Source organism: Trachinotus anak, unplaced genomic scaffold (genome assembly GCF_046630095.1).
Source record: "Trachinotus anak isolate AG129_WGS33_773 ecotype Australia unplaced genomic scaffold, CSIRO_AGI_Tana_v1 ptg000004l, whole genome shotgun sequence".
Taxonomy (NCBI): domain Eukaryota; kingdom Metazoa; phylum Chordata; class Actinopteri; order Carangiformes; family Carangidae; genus Trachinotus; species Trachinotus anak.
In genome coordinates, this window is record NW_027273855.1 from 1,758,200 (window position 1) to 1,782,523 (window position 24,324).

At 39.3% G+C, this 24,324-nt stretch overlaps 1 protein-coding gene across 3 annotated transcripts; it reads left to right on the plus strand.

Annotated features, from left to right (window-relative positions):
• The first annotated feature begins 1,134 nt into the window (after positions 1-1,134).
• Positions 1,135-24,054, plus strand: foxp3b (forkhead box P3b). 3 transcript variants are annotated; one of them, XM_071475201.1, is made up of 13 exons: positions 1,135-1,796; positions 2,126-2,197; positions 13,748-13,890; positions 14,933-15,023; positions 15,310-15,484; positions 16,766-16,858; positions 19,091-19,178; positions 20,077-20,151; positions 20,290-20,443; positions 21,582-21,658; positions 22,620-22,721; positions 23,242-23,363; positions 23,790-24,054. In XM_071475201.1, the coding sequence occupies exons 4-13, from the start codon at positions 14,945-14,947 to the stop codon at positions 23,845-23,847; spliced, it is 1,023 nt and encodes a 340-aa protein (XP_071331302.1). In that variant the 5' UTR covers positions 1,135-1,796; positions 2,126-2,197; positions 13,748-13,890; positions 14,933-14,944; the 3' UTR covers positions 23,848-24,054. The 3 variants fall into 3 exon arrangements, with proteins under 3 accessions (XP_071331302.1, XP_071331300.1, XP_071331299.1); XM_071475199.1 differs by lacking the exon at positions 13,748-13,890 and having other exon boundaries at positions 1,136-1,796; XM_071475198.1 differs by lacking the exons at positions 1,135-1,796; positions 13,748-13,890 and having other exon boundaries at positions 1,853-2,197.
• The last annotated feature ends 270 nt before the right edge of the window (positions 24,055-24,324 follow it).

A 24,324-nucleotide genomic window follows, 5' to 3' on the forward strand; every position in this document is an offset into this window, starting at 1 on the left:
AACTGAATGAATTCAAATGAATGAGCCCTGACATTGCTGCCGTGTGTCTGCCTTCAAAACCTCCACAGTGTGTTTGTGAAGAACCCAGAAGTTACATACAACAGAGCCATCATTAATATCAAGGTGCTGTTAACTCTGACACGTCAAACTGTGTGCTGTGAGAAAGGCCTCTGGTGTGATGGCACAGTAGATACAGGACGACCTGAAACACACCAGAAATCCCACAGAGAAACAGTGGACAGTGTTTTATATGTTGGACACATTAACTTATCCCATCACAGGAGAGCTGCCATGTCTCACAAAAAACATTGTCCTGCCAGTTTGTTTCCAGTAAAACATTAGTAAATATAATGTAGAAGCTTATGTAAGTGCTTGCTGAGCTACAAGTTTAAATTAATTTAAATTTAAATACAATTATTAATCTAAAAACTAAATCAAAGTTTTCAAATCTCACTTAAACCTCCAAGTTTTTTTTTCTTCTAAGATACCAGAAGCATGTTTTTTTCATGTCTTTAGCATGTTCCACTTTACAAATGGTGTCCAGTGTATATCCTGCTCATAGGCAACAGCCACCATCTTGTTAAAGAAATGTAAAAGCAAGATTCAAGTTTTATGCTTTTATTTAGGCGACTCAAGGCAGATGGGAGAGATGGTGATCTTCTTTTAATATCACAAAACTCACTGACATGTTTTACTTTCAATATCTTTTACAGAGCTTTTGATATTATATTATATGATATTAAGTAGTTATAATACCCTAACCCTATTATATTGTGCAGTGACACTAAACACATAACCACTACATGCTTAAACCTAATTTTATTTTAACCTTAAAACACGTTTTTACCTTATCTGCTTTTTGTCCCTTTAAGGAAAACATGTCCCCGTAAAGTGAAAAAACATGTAGGTCCCCACAGCATAAGTAATACCTGGAACCCCACCACACACACAAACAAAGAAACACACACACACTCACACACACACACACACTCACACACACAGATACCCTCCTTGGAGACTTACGATATCATTATCATACACTGAGACTCATTAAAAAACTCCCATTTTCCATGGTCTGTATAATCTCTGTGTGTAATCTGTGTGTGTGTGTGTGTGTGTGTGTAATCTGATTATCTGGAGAATCTTTGTGTCCACATTAGAAAACAGTTGATACAGGACCAGGACTCTGTGGCCCCTCCTGACTGACTGGAACAGTGTCTCTGAGACGGCACCGTTCACCTGAGCCGTTCTTGTTGTGATGAGTCTCAGTAAAAACTGAGATTAAACATAAACTACAGTAGTTGTCACTGAAGTCAGTTCAGACATGTGTTTGTGACTTTACCAACATGACCACTGAGAAGGTTCTGGCCTGACTCAGTTCTTGTGAAAACAGGAGTGACTCAGGAGGCAGGGAGGTAAAGATTAAATTTCATTACTCAAAGTGGTTCAAATGAAGAGAAATGCATCTTATTTTCATTAAATACATTTGTTACATTCATGTTAAAAAAAGAAAAGAAAACTCCAACAGGTGTAAAAAGCCGTTATTTCTCTGTGCTGTCTGGACGTCTGTTCTCCAGCCCACAGAGACAACGTGTTTGATCTCTGTGTACTTTCCAACAGATATATTTGCTCAGGTTGTCAGAGCCGTGTTAGGAAAGTGTTTTTGTTGAAGTTTCTTGTTGTGTTGTGATTTGCTGAGCTCACAGGCTTCGGTTTTGCTCCGTCTCCTGCTGCGTATAAATACTGAGTGGATGTCTCGCAGCTCTGATGTCCTCTTCCTCTGAGACTGCTGTCAGGTGAGTGTACACCTTTACTCCAGCATTATTACTAACATCCAGCACCTTCAACAATTCTTTTAAGAATTAAAAAAATCAATGAGATGACGAAATATTTTGACATTTAGATTTAAATTTTTTTTTCTTTCACATAAAACTAAAACTAAAAATATAAATCTAAACTTTCTTACTGTATGGTGCAGATTTTATTGTAAAGTGCAACACCACTTTTTCTTTTTTTTTTTTTTTTTGCATTTCCAACCAAAATAGCAGAATTGTGCTCTGATGTGTCTGTCAGTTCTTCTAAAAAAACATATTTCCTGTGGAATAACTCCCCTGAATCACTTCAGAGTATCTCCGTCGAAGAAACCTGAGAAAAGGAAGACAGAGACAAGCAGCAGGTTCTGCACGCAGGTGATACGGTAAGAACCAGTCTCGCTGTTTTACATCAGAACTTCAGATCCTCTACCTGGGATCATGACGAGATCAGCTCAGACTACATGGAAAAGCCTGAGGATCAGTGTAGGTTTGCAGCACACGGTGAGAGAAGGTGCACGTTGTCAGTGTGGTCTGTGTGCAGTCGACATACGTCCTAATATTTCAAATCATGACTGTGTTCACAAAACGCACAACTGCAGTGTTAAGAGAGTAAAAAACACCACAGAACCCGTCTGGTAGAAGGAACCAGAAAAAAATCTGTGATGATATTTTTGATCTTCTTAAACCACATTCGTGTGTTTTTATCAGATGGTTACAGAGAAGTCTTCAAACACATGGTGGCAGGTAGAGTTTTTTTTTTTTTTCCCAAAAGACATTTCGATTCAATTTCAACAATTATGAAGTTGATATATATGCTCAGTACAATGGAGTTAAATTCAGATTTTAAAAAAAAATCATCTGCCAAATATCTTGAATAAATGTAAAACACTCAGGTGTTACAGTCATATGTGGTGATAGTTCTTCATCTGTCTGTCAGATTATACAAGAGAACAGTTCTTCTGTCTGGACTTCTTCCACATACTCGTCTGCAGTGATATAACAATACCACGTTTCATGTCTTTAATATATTTTAAAAACCCCTGATGCTTGATGTTGAACGTCAGCTGTAGTTTGACTGTACATGTAAATGTGCTGCTGTCCGACCTCTGACCCTGCATCATCACCGTCTGCACAGACAAAGTCCAACTTGTCTCTGACGTATCAGATTGCAAAGACATAATAAATGAGAATGATCATTAGGATCAAGATATAGATGAGATGATATTTAGATGATATAATATTTATACAACGTTGTTTTTCTCACCTACCTTTAAGTTTTAAATGTTTCTCATGGATTATTAAATAATTGTGGCTCAGGTCTCGAAGACTGAACTGGTCCCAACTGCTGCTGGTAGACCTGCTTCATTTTTAACGTCACAAACCATAAATATTAGGAAGCACTGGAAAATGAGGTAGTAGATAGGTAGGTAGGTAGTAGACTTTATGATGATTTTTATTTTTATGTGCAGTACCAGCCTTCGTCAACATATTAAAGAGTCTTTACTCATAAAAGTTAATTTTCTCCACATGTCTGCACCTGCATATTTATATTCAGCTGATTTACTGTGGATGGTAAAATGATAACGTGCTGCGATTGTGATAATTGCTTTATATACATTAAAACAAATGTAAACTTCAGAAGTCTATATTTTATATGAAAAATGTTTATAACAAACTACCATGAAATGTTTTACCAATATTCAAAAAAACTGATGTAGCATCATGTTTAGCCAAGACTATATACAATATACAACATATATTACACACACACACACACACACACACACACACACACACACACATACACACACACACAGTAGTGAAGTAGTTTCTGGTTGAATTTTAGTGAGTTTCACTTCATCAACTAAAATTAATGGCACTAACAATTTTCTGGTTGTTCTAAAGTAAAGGGAAAATGTCAGATTAAGCACAGTTTCCGTTGAGCATACACACACACAGACACACAGACACACACACACCATTTAAAAAGATGACTCATACGTCCCACCTTTCAGTATAACACTCATTACGACTCAGAGCAGAGAAGCTCTGGTGCTGATGTGGACCAGGACATCAGTAATGTCGATAAATGAGGTTTCAAGTGTGGTGTGTTATTGCGCCGCTTGTGTGCGTTGTTGGGTAGATGCAGTTAATGATGTTACAGGTTTTCATAGGAGCACAGACAGTGTATTCCTGTGTATATGACACCTCAGGAAGCCTCTCTAAGAGCTGCAGCCATCTTCTCAGCAGAAATCAGGAAGTGGGGCTGCAGAGGAAAATATCACTCCAAACACTCGTCTTTCTAGCTCGGGTTTATCTGTGAAACACCCAAACACAACACTTCAAGTGTTTCCTATGTAACCACTGAAAAACAGACTCTTTGCTTTTTGTGTTATATTAGTTCAGTATCGTTCCCCCTCCTGTTTGAAAGCACAGCTTGTATGTCAGCTAGAATATAAAAGCAGCAGCACTGTTGTTCTCACTTTTTCCTCCAAACCTCATTTTTTCCCCCATAACTGTAGTGAATAGATTTCCATTGTTTACTCTAGTAAACAGTTTACTCTAGTAGTTACTCTGTTGTTCCCAATAATGTATTTTATTCAACTGTTGCTACATGTAATCATCAGGAGGAACCACTCAGTGTTGTATTGTCAGCTGACTCATACAGTGAACTGACACTGTAAATTGCAGAGTGACCTTAACTGCTCACAATGACTGGTAGAACTGGTCTGAATCAGTGTTTGGTTTGATCACTGACAACATTCAAGTGTATGTTCACTACAACACACTGCAACACACTACAACACACTGCAACACACTGCAACATACTGCAACACACTGCAACATACTACAACACGCTGCAACATACTACAACACACTGCAAGACACTGCAACACACTGCAACATACTACAACACACTGCAACACACTGCAACATACTACAACACACTGCAACACACTGCAACACAATACAACACACTGCAACACACTACAACACACTGCAACATACTATAACACACTGCAACACACTGCAACATACTGCAAAACACTGCAAGACACTACAACACACCACAACCCACCGCAACACAATACAACACACTGCAACACACTGCAACACACTGCAACATACTGCAAAACACTGCAAGACACTACAACACACCACAACCCACCGCAACACAATACAACACACTGCAACACACTGCAACATACTGCAAAACACTGCAAGACACTACAACACACCACAACCCACTGCAACACAATACAACACACTGCAACACACTGCAACACACTGCAAGACAATACAACACACTGCAACACACTACAACACTATACAACACACTGCAAGACAATACAACACAATACAACACACCACAACCCACCGCAATACACTGCAACATACTACAACACACTGCAACACACTGCAAGACAATACAGCACACTGCAACACACTACAACACACTGCAACACACCGCAACACACTGCAACATACTACAACACAATACAACACACTGCAACACACCGCAACACACTGCAACATACTACAACACAATACAACACACTGCAACACACTGCAAGACAATACAACACACTGCAACACACTACAACACAATACAACACACTGCAACACACTGCAACACACTACAACACACTGCAACACAGTACAACACACTGCAACACACTGCAACACACTACAACACACTGCAACACACTGCAACACACTGCAACACACTGCAACATACTACAACACACTGCAACACACCGCAAGACACTACAACACACCACAACCCACTGCAACATACTACAACACAATACAATATACTGCAACACAATACAACACACTGCAACACACTGCAAGACAATACAACCCACTGCAACACACTACAACACAATACAACACACTGCAGCATACCGCAAGACACTGCAAAATACTACAACACACTGCAACACAGTACAACACACTGCAAGACAGTACAACACACTGCAGCACACTGCAACACAGTACAACACACTAGAACACACTGCAAGACAGTACAGCACACTACAACACACTGCAACACAGTACAACACAGTACAACACACTACAACACACTGCAACACAGTACAACACAGTACAACACACTACAACACACTGCAACACACTGCAACACAGTACAACACACTGCAACACAGTAAAACACAGTACAACACACTACAACACACTGCAACACACTACAACATACTACAACACACTACAACACACTACAACACACCGCACCACACTACAACACACTGCAACACAATACAACACACTGCAACACACTACAACACACTGCAACACACCGCAACACACCGCAACACAATACAACACACTGCAACACAGTACAACACACTGCAACACACTGCAACACATTGCAAGACACCGCAACACACTACAACACACTGCAGCACACTGCAAGACAATACAACACACTGCAACACACTGCAACACACTACAACACAATGCAACACAATACAGCACACTACAACACAATGCAACACAATACAACACAATACAACACACTGCAACACAATACAGCACACTACAACACAATACAACACACTGCAACACAATACAGCACACTACAACACACTACAACACACTGCAACACACTGCAGCATACAACACAACAAAACACACTATGACATACTACAGTGTAAAACACATTACAACACAATACAACATACTACAATGTACTACAAGATACTACAATACTACGACATGCTACAGCACATTACAACACACTATGACTTGCTTCAACATACTACAATGTACTACAACACTACAACACGCTACAACACACTTGTACACACTATAACATAATACAACAACACATTTTAAAAGCATTTTAAGATGATGGGCATTCAGAGCTTATATTTATAATAATAATAATGAAGCACAAATTCAGTGTCCACATCTGTCCACATCTGCCCACATCTGTCCACATCTGTCCACAGATCAGACACAGTTTGTGAGCAGCTTCATCCTTTAAACAAACTGATAAATCAAAAGGTACAAACACAAAATAAAGCACAAGATTCAGGATGAGGTTGTTCATTTAATTCTCTTTCCACATATACAGTCCCCTCCAAAGGTATCGAAACGGCAGAGCCAGTTCCTTTGTTTTGTTGTTCACTGAAGACATTTGGCTTTAAGATCAGAAGATGAATGTGAGACGATAGTTCAGAATTCATCTAGATGTGTTAAACAACTCAGGACATAGCACCTTTAGTATCAGACTGCCCCATTTTTAGGTAAGCAACAGTGAAGGAACAGCTAGTCTTAAAGTAAATAACATCAAGCCTGTGACCCACTGACATCACCGAACTGTTGCATTCTTCATACGTGATGCTTTTCCTGCCTTTTACTGCAGCCTCTGTCAGTTCTTGTTTGTTTCGGGGGGGGGGTTTCTCCCGTCAGTCTCCTCTTCAGGAGGTGAATTGCATGCTCTACTGGGTGATTGGCTTGGCCAGTCTAAAACCTTCCACTTTTTCCCCCTGATGAAGTCCTTTGTTGTGTTGGCAGTGGGTCGTTTTCTTGCTGCATGATGATGAACTTCCTCCCGATTAGTTTGGTTGCATTTCTCTATAAATTGTCAGACAAAATGTTTCTGTAGACTTCTGAATTCATTCTGCTGCTACCATCATGAGTTTCATCATCTATAAAGATTAGTGAGCCTGTTCCAGAAGCAGCCATGCAGGCCCAGGCCATGACGCCGCCTCCACCGTGCTTCACAGATGAGCTTGTATGCTTTGGATCATGAGCAGATCCTTTCTTTCTCCACACTTTGGCCTTTCCATCATCAGATTCATCTTGTTTCATCGGTCCATAAGACTTTGTTCCAGAACTTTTGTGGCTCATCTCTGTACTTCTTTGCAAATTCCAATCTGGCCTCCGATTCTTACTGCTGATGAGTGGTTTGCATCTTGTGGTATGGCCTCTATATTTCTGCTCTCGAAGTCTCCTTCGAATGCTGGATTGCGATACCTTCACCCCTGCACTCTGGAGGTTGTTGGCGACGTCACTGATCATTGTTTTGGGGTTTTTCTTCACAGCTGCTGTTGTTTTCCTTGGCCGACCATGTTTGTCCAATGGCTCTGATTGATTTCCCCTCTTCTCTCAGCTTCAGAATGGCTTGGTTTTCTCATCTTCATGTTAGTTTATCCTTTTTAGCAAGAAATGCAGTCTTCACACGTGAAACCTGAGGCTAAAACATTAGAGCTATTTAATGTTTAAACAGTCAATCTAAAGAAGAAAAAGAAACAACTGTCAGTCACATGTTCCGATATTTTTGCTCACTTGAAAAATAGGTGGGTTCAAACAAAAGGTGCTATGTCGTGAGTTGTTTAACACATGTAGATGAATTCTGAACTCTTGTCTCATATTCATCCTTTGATCTTGAACCCAGATGTCTTCAGTGAAGAACAAAAACAAAGGAATTGGTTGCAATACTTTTTGGAGGGGACTGTATATGTGTGTGTGTGTGTGTGTGTGTGTTAGAGTCACACAGAAAATCCAGTGTGACAACAATGCCTCTTTCTGTTTGAATAATTAACACTTGAACGCTTGGTTGGGTGATTTTAGATCAAAGATCTGAAAACAAGAATCTCTTACACTTTGATTTCAGAGTATCAGTCTGATGTGAGATATGGAAGTATGCAAATAATTAACCCACACATGATAGTAGTACCATTATGAGGTATCTGCAACTTTCCATACTGTAATGTGGCTGATTACAAAATCCAAACAGGAAATACTTCTCTGCACCATTTGTGGCCGCCAGATGTTGACTCACAGAAATACCGACCAGATATCGACCATCAAATCAGATCATCTGAGTGTTCAGGGCTGGGACTGAATCTCTCTTCACTGTGTCAGAGCAGAAACACTGAGGCTTCTTCTAGGGGAGGCAATGTGATGGAGGAAAGCCACAAACATGAGTGCTCTCACTTTCCACTGAATTCCTCTCTGTTTCTGTGGGTGTGCATCTGCAGAACACATTTGGTATTGGCTTTTTTGGTTTATTGTCTTGATGCACCTTCCTCTGCAGCTTTAAACAAATCTCTGATGTGACAGTGAGATAGCTGACTTCAGACTGTGCATGATACTTTATTTACATGGTGACAATAACGATCACCTGCTCCACAGAGAGATGTGTCATTTCATGAGCTTAATAGGAGCCTCTGTGGAGCAAGATTAAGCATCACAGCTAAATGCTTTTGAAATACAGGAGAAGATGAAGCCAGAGTTTCCATGTTTTAGAAATGTAACCAGTGGGTGGTCAGTCATTAACAGTAGAGAGTGAAAATGTCTGAATGAGTTTAACCAACTGATCAACTAACAAAAATGTAGAACGAGGAAAAGAAGCTAAAGAATGTGCTTTTCTTCCAAATTATAAATATTGAAATATAAAAAATGCTCATTGCTTTCATTTACAAATACTTTGATACTGAATGTATCAGTAAAACGTTCATGAAAATTGTTGTTGTTGTTGTTGCAGCTCAATCTCTCCCCTGTAGTGACTCCAACATTAGATTCTCACAGCTCTTGGTTCAGGCCTGGTCTGATTAAATACAGCGAAAGGTCACACTGACTCACAGCACGAGCCACAGCATATTTAATAAGATGTAACCAAAGCCACAATTTTTCCCTAATCTTAACTAAGTTGCTGCAAACCCTGATCTGTGGTGTCGCAGTCGCAGCAATCATCTCAGCAAATGCCACAAAATGACCTGTTTGTGTTTACAGAGCCGTCCAGTTGTTCCTCTAGTTCCCTGGAAAATAAAAAAAACAAAGAGATTTTCACATTGTCTTTTGTATTAATGCAAAAAAATTAACAAACAGAAGTTTATGATACACTTTTTGTTCAGCAGGTTAATCTTGACTCCACTTTATGATGTTTGAAGCCTAAATACAACCAGCAGCAGTAAAAAGCTCATGTTAGGCTGTAAACCAACGACACCACGGTCACATGACTTCACCGTCACCACCACTAACCTTCAGCCTGTAGTTTGATTCAGCTCTGAGCTCTTCTACAGAAGCCTTTTCTCTGACAGTTTGTAGAAACACAGCGAGGCTGTAAAGGTGGACTGGTGAGGAGATCGGTTTTCATGTTGGACTGATGACATTTAACGTCCCCGACAACCTCTGTCGTCTCATTTAGACACCAGCCTTTTTTAAAGAGACAGCTTAAACTCTTCTTGACTAGGATATTGAATCAATCTGATTTTATTTGTTTAGCGCCAAGTCATAACATACATCATCTCAAGCACTTTCCAGGGTAGGGTCAAGACCTTACTGTAGTACAGAAAAAGACAAAGTAAAACCTTCACCACGTTCTTTCCACACAGTCCAGGATGGTTCTCTAAACCTAACAGAGTTGTTTTTGTTCTTAAACCCAATGAAACCTCAACCACAGCATTTTCACCTCACGTTACTGAAACTAACTGTTAATTATTGGATCAGTGAGAAACCAGAGGCTGTACAAATATGGACAACGGTCTCCACTTCCTCCCACTGTACAATAACAGCCAGATTCTTCACAGTACTGATCAGGCTCCACCCATGACAGCGTACCTCTTTTTTTATAGCATAATTAATTAGAACCCGTCTTATCAGTCATTGTGAGAAACCATCTGTAGGAATACGTGTTACTTTACCATGTAAATGTGAGTCAGTGTGTGCACACTCTCGATACAAAAACTGGCTGATAAAGACATTTCTCAGTAACTACTAGTGGTGACAGGACATCTTTACAAATATCCATTTATCCAACATATCCAGTATTTATCTTTTGAGTGTCAAAAGATCATTATAAAGTGCTGGGTAACACTTTATAAAAGTCTTTACAAATAATACTCTAAAGTTTTCATTTTAATTTAATTATATTTTGAAGTTATTGTTCTTCATTTGAAATTTTTTATCTTATGCGACTTCGTGTGTACTTTGTGGACTAGGATTTTAAAAACCACTATGATTTATAACATAGTTTAGATCAGTTTCATCTGGACTGGCTACAATATTAAACAGCTGGCTTCATGTCAACGCCTTAAAAACCGTCAGTGTTGAAGCTGGAGCACATTTTTATGGAGGCCAAGAGGGGCCATACTTGTAAATATGTTTTTATCCTGTTATCTCAAGAAAACAAAGTTATCTTGAGAGCGACAGAAAAAATATTTACAACAACCTTTCTCAGCTTCTGTACATTTTGCTGATAATATGAGTAAAATGAATTTGTATTATATTTTAAAATCAAAAATCGAATTAAGGTGTTTTACTTGTTTTACTATTAAAGTAAAGATTGGAAATACAAATGATTCGACCTCTGTCAAAACACATCACTTTCAGTACAACTTCAGTGGAACTGGAGAAATGATTTATAAATGTTTGGGTGCTGTTCCATTATGAATATTGTCCCCATTGGAGTAAGATGTGTTGTAACTGACATGATGTCAAGCTGACCAGTCTTGTGAGCGTCAAATGAAAACTGATCTGGAAATACCATCCTGGCATCTCTGATAAACAACCAGCCCCGGTGGTTGCAGGTGAGACATTTCACCGCGCTGCACAAAAGCAGAGCGAGTGTGTGTCTGTGTTTGTGTGTGGTTGTGTATGTGTGTCAGTGCACCTGTGAACAACCACAACTTCTGTCAGAAGGCTTGGAACAGGAAAGCCTTCACGTTTTGGGTTGTGTGTTTTTGTCAGATAACCACACGGCTCTGATGTTGTGTTCGAACTGCATCATGTGTGGAAGGCGACAGCCTCCAGCTGCTGCTCCCTGCAGGAGCAATAACTTCATGTTCACGCTGTTACACAGCTGTGTTGTCCAAAGTAAACAAGACTTATTATATACTGAGAAAACAAAAACTTCAAGCTGAATGTGTCCTGCGATATTGAAAAAATATCATCGTTTGTGTGGGAAACCTGTGCTTGTGTTAATAAAGTCAGAACAAACAGATCTGTGCTCTTGGTTGAACTAATTTAGGCTCTAATAAGTTTTTATTAAAATAATAATTTGTGCAAATAAATGAATGAATATTTCCTTTTACTTAGCAATTTGATCTTTTAAACTAAACACTTGAGAGGATGCAACATGACACAATAGTCGACATGTCATCATGCTCATGGGACCTATTGTTTAAAAGGGAAACGAGCTAAATCCACTGTGAGCAGAGCGATCAGGAGTCAGACTCATGATCTGGCAGCTGTCTCTGTTTGTGTTGCCTTATGCTACACAGCTACGTGTGCAGCTAACTGACCTCAGCCAGAAACAACACAACAGTACAAGCGAGTAAAAGAGGGTTAATTATGATTATGATTTTGAACAATATTGATATGCAGAATTGAATTCAGTATTTGAAGACATGTCATCATCAAAACCAATCAGCTAGCCTGATGCTAACTGCTAACAGGCTGCTGTTCCTGGTGTGACAGTCTGAACAATCTGACTCTAAAAATGTTCAAATTTCAATAATGCTATGATTTAAAATTTCTAATTTAAGCACAAATGGTAATTTGTGAGAGAATATTAGAAAATGCAAATGCAATTAATAACAACAGAATAATAAGAAGCATTTTGCATAAAAGTATAAAAGGTGAAAGGATTTAGAAGTAGCACAATTTATTAAAAAAAACATTATACAAAGAGAAAGGAAGAGGATTTAAACAGAACTAGAATTAGAATAAAACAGGTTAAACAGTGGGATAAAAATGACTATGATGACAAACAGGAAGCAGTTTAAAAATGTGAGAACTCGAGTGATGTGATCCACGTCCCTGGTCTCACTGAGGACCAGCAGCAGGGAGACCTGATGAAGATGAGTTTGTTTTTCGATTCTGTCCTCCTGTTAAAAACCGAGCACACATGTCGTCTGTGCAGCAGGTTGTTATGACCCCTAGTAATTATGACATTATTATGATAGAATATAGAGCGACAAAGTCCACGTCAGGAGGAGGTTGGGGCGGATGCAAGGGTCACATGTTTGATTCCCAACAGCAGTTTAACCGGTAGTAAGTTGTTATTATTGTAACCATGACAACAAAAATCATCAAATTTTGAGGAAGTACTTTTAAACTCTTAAATCACTGATTTTTCCTAAACCTAACCAAGCCATGACTGTTTTTATAGTAGCCATGGTGACACAGGTATGTACATCGCTCTTAGTACAGCTTGCATGTTTATTACTGTAACCATGACAACCAAGGTTTGGTACGCCTACCTCTTTCGGGGCACTGTTTCAGGAGATGCTCCTATAGGTCGTATCAGAGGGTTAAAAACAATATGTGGTTGTTGTTCTTTAATTATTAAATTTGAGTTCTGAGTCCACGACCGCACCAGCAGACCTGGTTTTCTGGTCTTTAATGGTTGAGACTGAAGCTGAGCTCTGACTTTAATCCTTCAGCTTCATCTTTGTTTACCTGGAGAGGTTTCGTCTCATCTGATCTGTTGGAGACACCCACTCGGTGCTCGTATGGAACAATAGTCGATATAGTCATAGGTCTGTGCGTCGTCCTCATGGGTGTGGCGAGACATGTAGTTGTTTTACACAGTTTGAGCTGAGGGAGAATACAGATGTTGAACAGAGGCAGGCCCAGTTTAGTACAGTGCCAGAGAGTCCCACATCAGGACGTCCCAGTGTGTGAAGTGATGGTGGATGTTTGCTGAGGTGTGTTCACTGCTGACGGGAGAAAACAGCTGTGTGTGAATTAGTCCTAGTCAAAAAAATTAGGAGTGCTACAGTTACAACTTTCAGGAGTTTCTCCTAAATTGGGAAGTTAGGAGCTGCTTTTAGCCTTAAGCTGCTTTGTGAATACAGCAGTAAGTGTTGCTTGTGCTCCTGTGGAGTGGAAGTGAAACCACTTTAGGACACAACCTTAAAGTCGCTTTAGTGAAGCAGTGAAGTCTCCTGTCACAGCAGGAATACCACAGACGATTAGTGAGGGCGTGAGATGTGGACAGCACCAAGCTCAACCACAGTGTGATAAGATCTAACATCCTCCTCCACCTCCTCCTCCTTGTCAGACCAGGGACACGGTGTCACCACCTGCCTCAGGAAGTCAGGTACGCAACCAATGACATCACACAGCTACGCTGGAACAAACTTTACCACTTCCTAAACACAGAGAGGCATGATACATTTTCCTGGGTTGAAGGCGGTGGTGGAGGAAATATTCAAATTCTTCAAATTCAAGTTCAAATTCTCAGTATGCTCAGGGACAAAGGTCTCCTATTGTTATGTAATATATATATAATTTTACAGGATTAATATTCATTAAAAATGACTGAATTATTTTTAATGTTCACAGCATTAAACTGTGTAGATGGTCACTGTTGAACTATAAGATGCTGATGTGTTGTGCTGCAGATGCTGTGTTGTGCTTTTTACTCACTCATAAACCTACAATAATCCATAACAGTGTGATGAGAGCATTCCAACGTGTTTATTCTACATATTATCAAATCTTTTTGTGTGCAAAAAAAAAAGTTTTTTCTGCTCAGAATTATTCTGTATGTGTCTGCTTGGATTTGAAAGTTCAGTTTGGCCGAATACTCTTGAACAAAGTAGGTGACCCTGCTGTCAGTCAGTCCGACAGTGAAACCTTGATAATGATTCAGTCTTGTTATGACCGTGGCTCAAGTGGCAACAACAAAACGGAGACACATCATGGTTAAGATCAATAAAGAATATTTTCATTAAATCAAATTAAGATGCCTAATTAAATCATCTAAGGTGTAGAAATCAGTGAAATCAGTAGTGTATGGTGTGCACGGGGGAGGGATGTGAGTGCAGGTGTTGCCTGGTTCAGAACTAAACATAAAGATTAAACCAAGACGACATAACCAAAGTCAAACTGTGGCGTGCCTGTGGAGGGGAGCAGAGGCAGATTAGATAGCAACAGGAGTTGTGTACCCTGAATCACACGCTGCAGTGTTCCAGATGCAGACAAGAGACAGGCCAGCAAATGCATCCCAACCCCCCCAAGAGGACCCCAGGGGTCATCACAATCTGATGAACAAGTGGCATTCATCATGGTGAAACAAGTGATTTATGAAAGTTTGTCCAGTCCACAGGCCGTGGTTAACATGATGTTTTTCCTCCCAGCTTTGGAGCAGTATGGAAAACACGAAGCAGAAGCAGCAGAGACCGTCAGTGCTGCGTCAAGTTTCCCAGACAGCTTCCAGACAACACCACGGTATGTTGACATGTCAGTGTCCTCAGCTCCACAGCAGCAACATCATCACTGTACATCATTTTATATATGCTGACATTTTTTTTTTTTTTAAGTCAGCAACTTTATAGACAACAATTCTAACATTTGTGCTTGATGGTGTTTTTGTTTCTTACCCGAATAAATGTGCTGACTGGAGCTTTAAGACCACCGTTTACCTGTTAACACAGTAGAGCATCAGCAGTTGCAACATATTTTATTGCATGTATTTCCAACAGGTCAGGAGTACACTAATGCTTTCTTTCTCCAGTGTATCCAGAAAATGGTGCAACCGTCTCCAGCTGCAAGGAAGAGGTGGACGAAGGCCGTCTTTCCCAGTCCCCTTCGCCACAGATGGGCTCCTCTCTCATGCAAAGCCTTCACCTGCTTCCTTTTGGGAGAGACGCTCCAAAGCAGAGCTCCATCGAGGCCAGGCTTCATGACAGGTGACTGTCACATTGATCTTCACATTGAAAGATTAATTATGCAAATTAATGAATTGGCTTAAATTATTGAGGCCATATTAGAGTCTAATTTACAGGAGACCCCGTAGCAGACCCAGAGCATATTGGCATAATTATACTAAAGTACAAGTACTATCACTTAAATGAAATTTTACTTGTGTAAAAATGTACACAGATACAAGTACAAAGTACATCAGTTAATATAAGTATATAAACATTACTGTGTTACATTCTTAAAAGGGAGGAGAGGTAAAATAAATATGTCAAGGACAGTAACATACGGTAAAACTATTAAATGAAAGAACATCTTTATGCTACAGGTGCATATGCATCAGTAGTTCATTGCTATATGTTTCCAGGTGAGAACTGCACCAAAGACAACCATTTACTTCCAGCCAGGCAGTTTGCAGTCTGTGCATACAACTGATAATTACACATGCACTCAGTTGTCAGTTTGTTAGGAACACCAAGCTCAGATCAATGCAGTCTAAAACAACCGCTTTGTAATTTTAATGTTATTAATTTTTTGGAGAGAGTAGTTGATTCATCTGTGTGATCATTGTGGAGGATGCCGTGTGTGGAGCTGTTGAGTTGTATTTAAATAGAGAGGTGGTAGAAACACCAGGAAACACCAGATTTATGTAGCAACGTTAAGCTCCATAAATCAAACAGCTGCCGTTTCTTAAGAATTAAGCAGCAGAATAAAGCAGCAGAAAAAGCAGAGATGTATTAACAACATTAACTCCACAGAGGCTGCAGCTGAGAAACACACAAAACGCTGTAGTTGTTGATGGTGGACACCGTTGCACACCCCTGTCTGAACAACACTCTGCATCTCATCCACCAAGGTCCACTATCTGCTCTAAATCCACATTCTCTGCTAGTTCTCAAAGCAAAATATAACCAGTCCACTCAGTCTCTCAGCGCTAGCCGACCCAGCATGCACCTGTGGTCACGCAACATGACAACTGTGCTTGATGTAGGACACGTGTCGTGGGGCGGTGTATCCAATCAGCAGTCTCTTCTCTGCTGCAGCTGCTGACACAGTTAATCATTACTTCATCATGTGACTTGTTTTTACTTTATAATGATTTTCACTTAAAGTATCTGAAAGTATCTAGTTTTCAAGAGCTAATTCTTTCATCAATCTTTTTTTTTTTTTTTTTAATAATTGTAGAACTAGTGTCTCTCACCTGCTCAGCTCTTTCTCCAGAGGCAGTACCATGAACCACACTTTAAGTTTGTTGTCTGTGTTCCCTCCAGCATCCCTGAGGGGACCAGTGCTCTGTTCGTGAGCGGCCTCTGCCGCTGGCCTGGCTGCGATGCAGTGTCGAAAGATTTTCCCAGCTTCTTAAAGTGAGTAGCTGAACATTTCCCCGAATCGCTCGTCATCAAAGTGCTGCAGCATTTTTAGGAATTACTATTTTCCCCAGACACAGATTAATAATGAACCACTCTTACTTTGAGAGCAATGATTCCATGTGATATTAACCTAATAATCATTATTCACCTCTGTAAGGGAACAATTTCAGAATATATGTTTTTCCACCTTAAACAAATAAAGCTTGCAGTGCTCAGTCCAGGCAGTGGGGGAAAGTAACTAAGCACATTTACTCTAAGTACTGTACTTGAGGTACTTTATACTTCCACTCCTACATTTCAGAGGAAGATATTTTACTTTCTACTCCCCTGCATTTATTTATTACTTGTTACTTTTAAGATGTGGATTTTACAAAATGGATAACATAACAAGCTTTTAAAATAGAACATGTTGTTAAAGTTTAAACCAGTGGTTTCCAGCCTTCCTGTCCTCTGACGTGTCACTGAAATCAGTGTGTGGTTGTGGTCACAGCTCAGATGTCTGTGAGTTAACAGCTCCAGCAAACAGTGATTTAAACTTCTCACATGGATTCATTTCAACAAACACTCATCACGATATTTATAGAAAATTTAAACAATAGTCAAATCCTTCCTCAACTTCGTTTACTGTTTATTATGTCTTTGTCTTTTTTTGACAAATGAATCAGACTCAGATGCACAGAAGCAAAAAGAACAATTACACTTAGTGGACAGTGAAAAGGCGACAAAACAAATGATGAGCAAAAGACCCATAAGGCCAAACTTCATCAGATGTGTATTATTCTCATTAATCAATAATCAGAATTACAGTGTGTTCAGAAAACTTTCAGAGTCCTTCACTGTTTTCACATGTTGTTTTAAATTGTATTTAACAACAATAAAAAAAAAAAAATAGAATTTTATACATTTTTTCAAATGTATTGAAAAATAAAAACTGAAATATCACATTGACATAATTATTCAGAAACTTTCCTATGACACTTGAAGTTTGGCTCCACCTGTGGTAAACTCAGCTGATTGGACATACTTAAAGACACACACCTGTCTATATAAAGTCTCAGCTGACAATGTAGATCAGAGCAGAAACCATGAGGAGGACGGAGCTGCTGCAGAGCTCAGAGACAGGATTGTGTCGAGGCTCAGCAACCAGGACTCTTCCAGAGCTGGACCAGGACTAACTGAGAGATCAGGGAGAAGTGAGGAGACCAAGAAGCTGACGACCGTCACTGCAGCTCTGCACTGATCTGGGCGGGCGAAGCCTCTCCTCAGTGAGAGTTTGTGAAAAAGCAGCTAAAGGACTCTGAGACTGTGAGAAACCAGATTCTCTGGTCTGATGAAACCAGGATTGAACAGTTTGGCCTCAGTTTTATGAGTCAGAAGTTTCTCCCAGGTATTGATTAAAAACTGATGAGGGGAAAAAATGAATTGAAATGATTTTAGCATAAAACTGCAACATAACAACACGTGAAGACTTTCAGAATGAACTGCAGACTTGTCATTTCTCAAACTTCAAATTTTAATCTGTGTGAAATATCTAAATCTGTGGGAATAATTGTAGGAAATGAACAACAGTTAATTTATATATAATATATTAATATATAAATAAGTCACTGAGGCTCAAACCTCCGGACTCTGCAGCTCTCTGCAGTCACTATGTTCATGTGTCCCATTCTTGTGAACACAATATCTCAGTAACACCTTGATGGAACATCTTCAAATTTGGTACAAACGTTCACTTGAACGCAAGGATAAACTGATTACAATTTGGTGCTCAAAGGTTAAAGGTCAAGGTCACTGTGATTAAAACACGTTTTTGGCCATAGCTCACAAATTAATTCATTAAATATGACACAATTTAACAGAAATGTCTAAAAGGATAAAGTTAAGTGATGACATTTTATATCTAAACGATCGAAGGTCAACTTCACTGTGACATGTATCTCAGGAGGCGGAGACTGTGACCATGTTTCCTGTGACTTGGCTGATTGGTGAGAAAACAACCACAAGGTGGTGACTCTAGTTCTTCTTAAATCCCTGAGCAGCAGTAAAAGTGTCTTTATCTTTAAATACAGAACCATGATTTCAGAGGGGACCTGTGTTCCACATGGCAGAGACCTGGCCGGGATCGGGGCTGAGATCAGGTCCTGGATGCAGCACTGGACCTGACTCTGAGCTTCTCCTCTGACTCTGGGTCATTGTCTCTATAATAACCTGTATTTTGTCTTGTAGGCATCTCCACTCAGAACACAGCCATGGTGACAGAAGCATTGCTCAGTGGAGGGTCCAGCAGGACATTGTTCAGTGCATGGAAAGTCAGGTGGGAACTACAGAGACCTGGAAGGTCTAACTCACGTTACTTTGACTTCGGCTCGACTTCCTAGACTGTGTGTCATCGTCTCAGTGGTACAGGAAGTAACCCTCCCCCACCAGTGCAGTTTCTTTAATACAGGGTTGTTTTTGGTCTGAATATAAAGAGAGACACGACACTGACTGGTTTGTTTATACTGGTTTTTGTGGTTCATACCATTTTAAACAATGTGACAATTCTGATGCATGTAACCACTGCACAGAGGTTCAGATTGTAAAGTCGAGCTATGAATGTCAGTGTGGTAGGTGGTGGTTAGCTTAACTTAACTTAACTTAAATGTTCATGCTTCTTCAAACACAGCACTGACACTTGTGCAGAGGAGATGAAAACATTTGGGATAATGGAAGCGCACAACTCAACAAGTGTAAGACACAAGTCGTTTTTAGACATTTTAATGTGGCAAAGTTCCACACAGCTGACGGAGGGGACAGGAAGTGAATTCTGTCGGATAATCAGAGCAGCATTAGCTCCTGCTTGTGTAGGAAAACAAAATCATTGTTTGGGTTAAAAGACGCATTTCCTCCGGGTCAGAGGGCCTTCATTAACCTCGTTCCTTTGTTACCATGGTTACAGAAGTGAACACAAGTTGCAGAACAAACTGCCATGGATAAAAGAAACAGGAAACACACAGGAAACAAACAGTGGTGTCAACCCATGACTCCAGTTCAGCCACCCCCTAACACAGACTACATCAGTACACACTCACTGCCCCAACCACACTAATGCATAGCTGTTGTGTGGCTCAGACAACAGGAACTATTGCTAACTTTAACTAATGACTAACAAACTCTCTGTGGGTGTCGAGCAGTGGGATCACAACATTTAAACTCACGTCTCTTTTTCTCAGCTCATCCTGGAAAAACAGAAACTCATTGCGATGCAGCTTCACCTGCAGCTGTCTGAACACAAACACACTGATCTGGTAAGTTTCTTTCTCTCAGCCTGATTTGCCAACTTAAAAGGATTAAGTGCAGCTTGAAGAATTGTCAGAAGATTTTTGAAGCAGTAAAGAAAGAAAGTGAAACTGTGTGTTAATGGCCGCCTCCGTCATTGTGTGCAGAAGGCTGCTTCACCGTGGCCATACAGCCTCCCTCTGTTCCTGCCACAGCCTCAGCTGTCAGATGGAGACAGGGCGCAGCAATGGTGCATTAAACATGTGGAGGAGTTGTCCCAGCATGGCTACGCAGCCCCTGCTTCTGCCAGCCTTCTGCCAGGTAACACAAGCAACCCTGGGGGTTTATTCAAGACAGAATATTACAGCAACAAACTCAACTCGACTCGGTTTTTTTTTTTTTTTTTTTTTTTAGCTCTGTGTGAGATAGTGTTAATTTAGTCAGCTATTTTTAGATTAACATCAAAATCCATTTTATTTTTAGCCATTTTTACTCAACAGCATCTTACTAATAGAAAAGAACAACTATTTTATTCTAGTTGTAGACGACAGAAGCGCTTTTTTTGTCATCAGGAAGTTAGTTGATGAACATTTGAGTATAATTTTAGTCAAGAATGAACATTTTAATCAAAAAAACGTTTCATCCAGCTAATGACAGGTTGTATGATCATGAATGCAGCAGCTGTGATATTTTAAACATCCAAAGCTGAGCGGACAGTCTAAGTTTCAGTATAAATCTGTGACTTGAACTTTTCTGTTTGTCCAGAAAAAAAGAAAGAACCAACAGGAATGTGTTGATTCTGTTCTGTCATACTGTCGCCTTAGTGGTAGTGTTGTGTTAGACCCACTGTGTTTATAATATGCTGTACATTACCACCAGTACATTTGTATTATATGCAAGAAAAATATTTTGCACCTCTCTGCATACAGCACAAGCCAAATACTACACAGTCAGCTGCAGCTCCAGACCTGATGATGTTTTAATAACCAGGAGATGTCACATTCAGAATCTACAAGGCCTCGCTATCTAAGGTGTATGGTCATTGAGTTGTGCGTGCTTTAGCATGGATGACAAGTTTAACTCTCCAAAATAAACAAAATCATCTGAAGCAAAATAATTCTCAAAACTGCACTGAAATTTGACATTTTCAAAATATGAAAAATTACAAATGCAAATTATAGATCACAGGAGGAAAATTCTCATTCCTGTTATTCTTTCATTAAAGAGTCTTTTATTAAAACCAGTCGTCAGTTTTATAACAATCTGTCATCTCAGTCTTTACACAGGAGTAGGTCGTCTGTAATGTAATGTTCATACAACCTGAACATTTTGTTCCTTTTCATATTATTTGATCACACTCACGGTTTTCTACCAACACACTGTGGCAGAGGATCGGCTGAATAACCACATCACCCCAGTCCTATGTGTTTAATGACTTATCATTGTTGTTGTTGTACAGATCTGGTCCCCAGCATCGAATGTTACAAATACAACAACATCAGGCCTCCGTACACATACGCCTACTTGATCAGATGGGTGAGTTTCATTGGCTAATGTAAGATATGTTCAGTTATCTGTGAAGAGGATTGTTGTGGTTTGACAATCAATGATGATTTCATGCTCTTTACTCCTGTAGAAAAATATTATATATGTATGCTACTTATGTTAAATTTCCATATATGAAACATATGCACAAATGAAATAAAAACATATGTAAAAGTGATGTATGTAACCTATTAGAAAAGGGAACAATTTCATATATTGACATATATGTCTAGCATATACGAATATATATAAAGCTTAATTACGTAACATATATCTTTAATATATGTTATATAAATATGTATCCATATCAAAGCCTGACAATACATGTTTATATTATATACAGAATGATCCAAAAGTGTGACACCCTTTTCCTAGAATGAAAATATATGTTTCAAATGAATAATAATAATATATAATAAGATATAACAACAACAACACCACAACAACAACAACAACAACAACAACAATAATAATAAGTATATATATATATTTATTTATTTGTTTATTTGTTTGTTTATTTATTTGTTTATTAGATACATATTATTGACAAAGATGGTTGCAACATGTTATATCATATGGAAATTAATCATATACATATTTGTAATCTATATAGGCCACATATACAAATGTATATTTCATATATGTTATGTTATATATAAACTGATATCTTCATATATCCAGAGTATATATGTAATAATAATAATATATCCCCCTATAGGTGTCACATATGACAAAACACTCACACTACACATACATATCTAAGTAAATTATATATATTATTATATATTTATTGTATATCATAATATAATATACTATTAATACTATTATATATGAATGTATACACTGTTGGGTGCAGTTTTTCTGCTATAAGCTGTTGCAGCAGTGGTTCATTTGTGAGTCCATGAAGTGACTGTCTTTGTGTGTGTTCTTTGTTGTGCCTGACTTGTTGCAGTCTATCCTGGAGTCTCCAGACAAACAGCGCACTCTGAATGAGATTTACAACTGGTTCACCACCATGTTCTTCTACTTCAGACACAACACCGCCACCTGGAAGGTTTGACTTACCTGGATTATACATTCACTCTGAAACCTGCGGAAATGATGTGCATTACACAGTTGGAGCCCTATGACTGAGCGCGCGGCACCTTTTCTCTCACATCAGAATTATGACAGAAACACTTCACACTGTATCAAGTCCATTTTATTTTCTTGTGTTAACATCTTAGGACTAATTTAAGACTGTTAAAAATCAGCATAGTTACTCTCACTTTATTGACTTTGTGAACGGCCGCTCTGATTGGAGGATGGTTGTTCTGCAGGGGACAACACGGAGGAAAAATGATGTCAGTGGGACAGATACAGGAGCAAAACAAAATAAAAATCATCCAAAATGTACGTGTCAGACTGAAGGAGTGAAGGGAAACAAAACGGCACTGACTGATCATCAGGCTTTTGCTACAGAAGGGTGACAGCTGAGGAGTCAGTTCATTAGGGCAACACTGAGAGTCGTGGTTTCTGTCAGAAGAGAACATGCTTTACCTTCTGTGACGACAGAACTTTCCTCTTCTACCCAGAATGCAGTGCGCCACAACCTCAGCCTGCACAAGTGCTTCGTACGAGTGGAGGGTGGAAAGGGAGCTGTGTGGACAGTGGATGAAACCGAGTACCAGAGGAGGAAGGGACAGAAGTATCACAGGTACAAACATCCTCACAACAAACACAAACTGCTCTCAGGCCTGTTCAGCCCTGCTCTGGATTCAAGCATCAGCGCTGTTTATAGGCCGATATCTGTGCTAAGCAGGTTTATAATTTAGTTCACGTGTTTCTACAGTCAAAGAGGGAAAGGAAGAGTAAGGCACTGACAGGATTTTTTATATATAAAGAAAAGATTAGGTAGAAAAGGAGAGGAGGAAGTAGAAAGGAAAGGAGGAGGTAGGAAAGGGATGGAGGAGATAAAGAAGAGGTTTGAAAATCAGTTCCATTTCAGATTTAGCACATTATAATTCAGTATCAAATATCTGTCCGTAGTTGATAGTTGAATAAAAAGAGTGGCTGAAGTGAGAGTGTGGTCAGTCAGTGTGTGTTTGTGTGTGTCTGTCACACTAACTGTGTGTGTTTTCAGGGACTGTCCTGTCAAGTGGTTCACATCCTACTCCCACCACTGTCCAGAGGATCCCTGAACACCAGCAGATGGAGTCATATCCATGTTAAGTGAAAATGTAGACCAGAAAACATTTACGGAATTGTCTATTTTTATTTAGTGTTATTTTCAAATGGCTTAATGTTAATTAAACATGGCTGTATTGTTTGTGACATAAAGGTATTGTGTTCTCATATTTGAGTTTTAATTAAAACTAAGTGTAAAATAAATGAAGCCAACATGTGTTGCTGTGCTGTCTTTAGCCTGATTTTACCCATTCATGAACCGGTTGCCTCCTTCATTCAGTAGGTCAAAGGTCAGTCACATCATCACACATGAACCCTCTGACTGCTGAACAGAGAACATCCTCCTACACTTTGCCGTCTGCTCTTTTTAGATATGATCTTGACTTTCACAAAAACAAATTGAAAATTGGTCGTTAACCTAATTAATTCTTTTTTTCCCCTTTCCCACACAACAGTAACACAAGTACTTCAAAGGCCGCTGCATATTATTA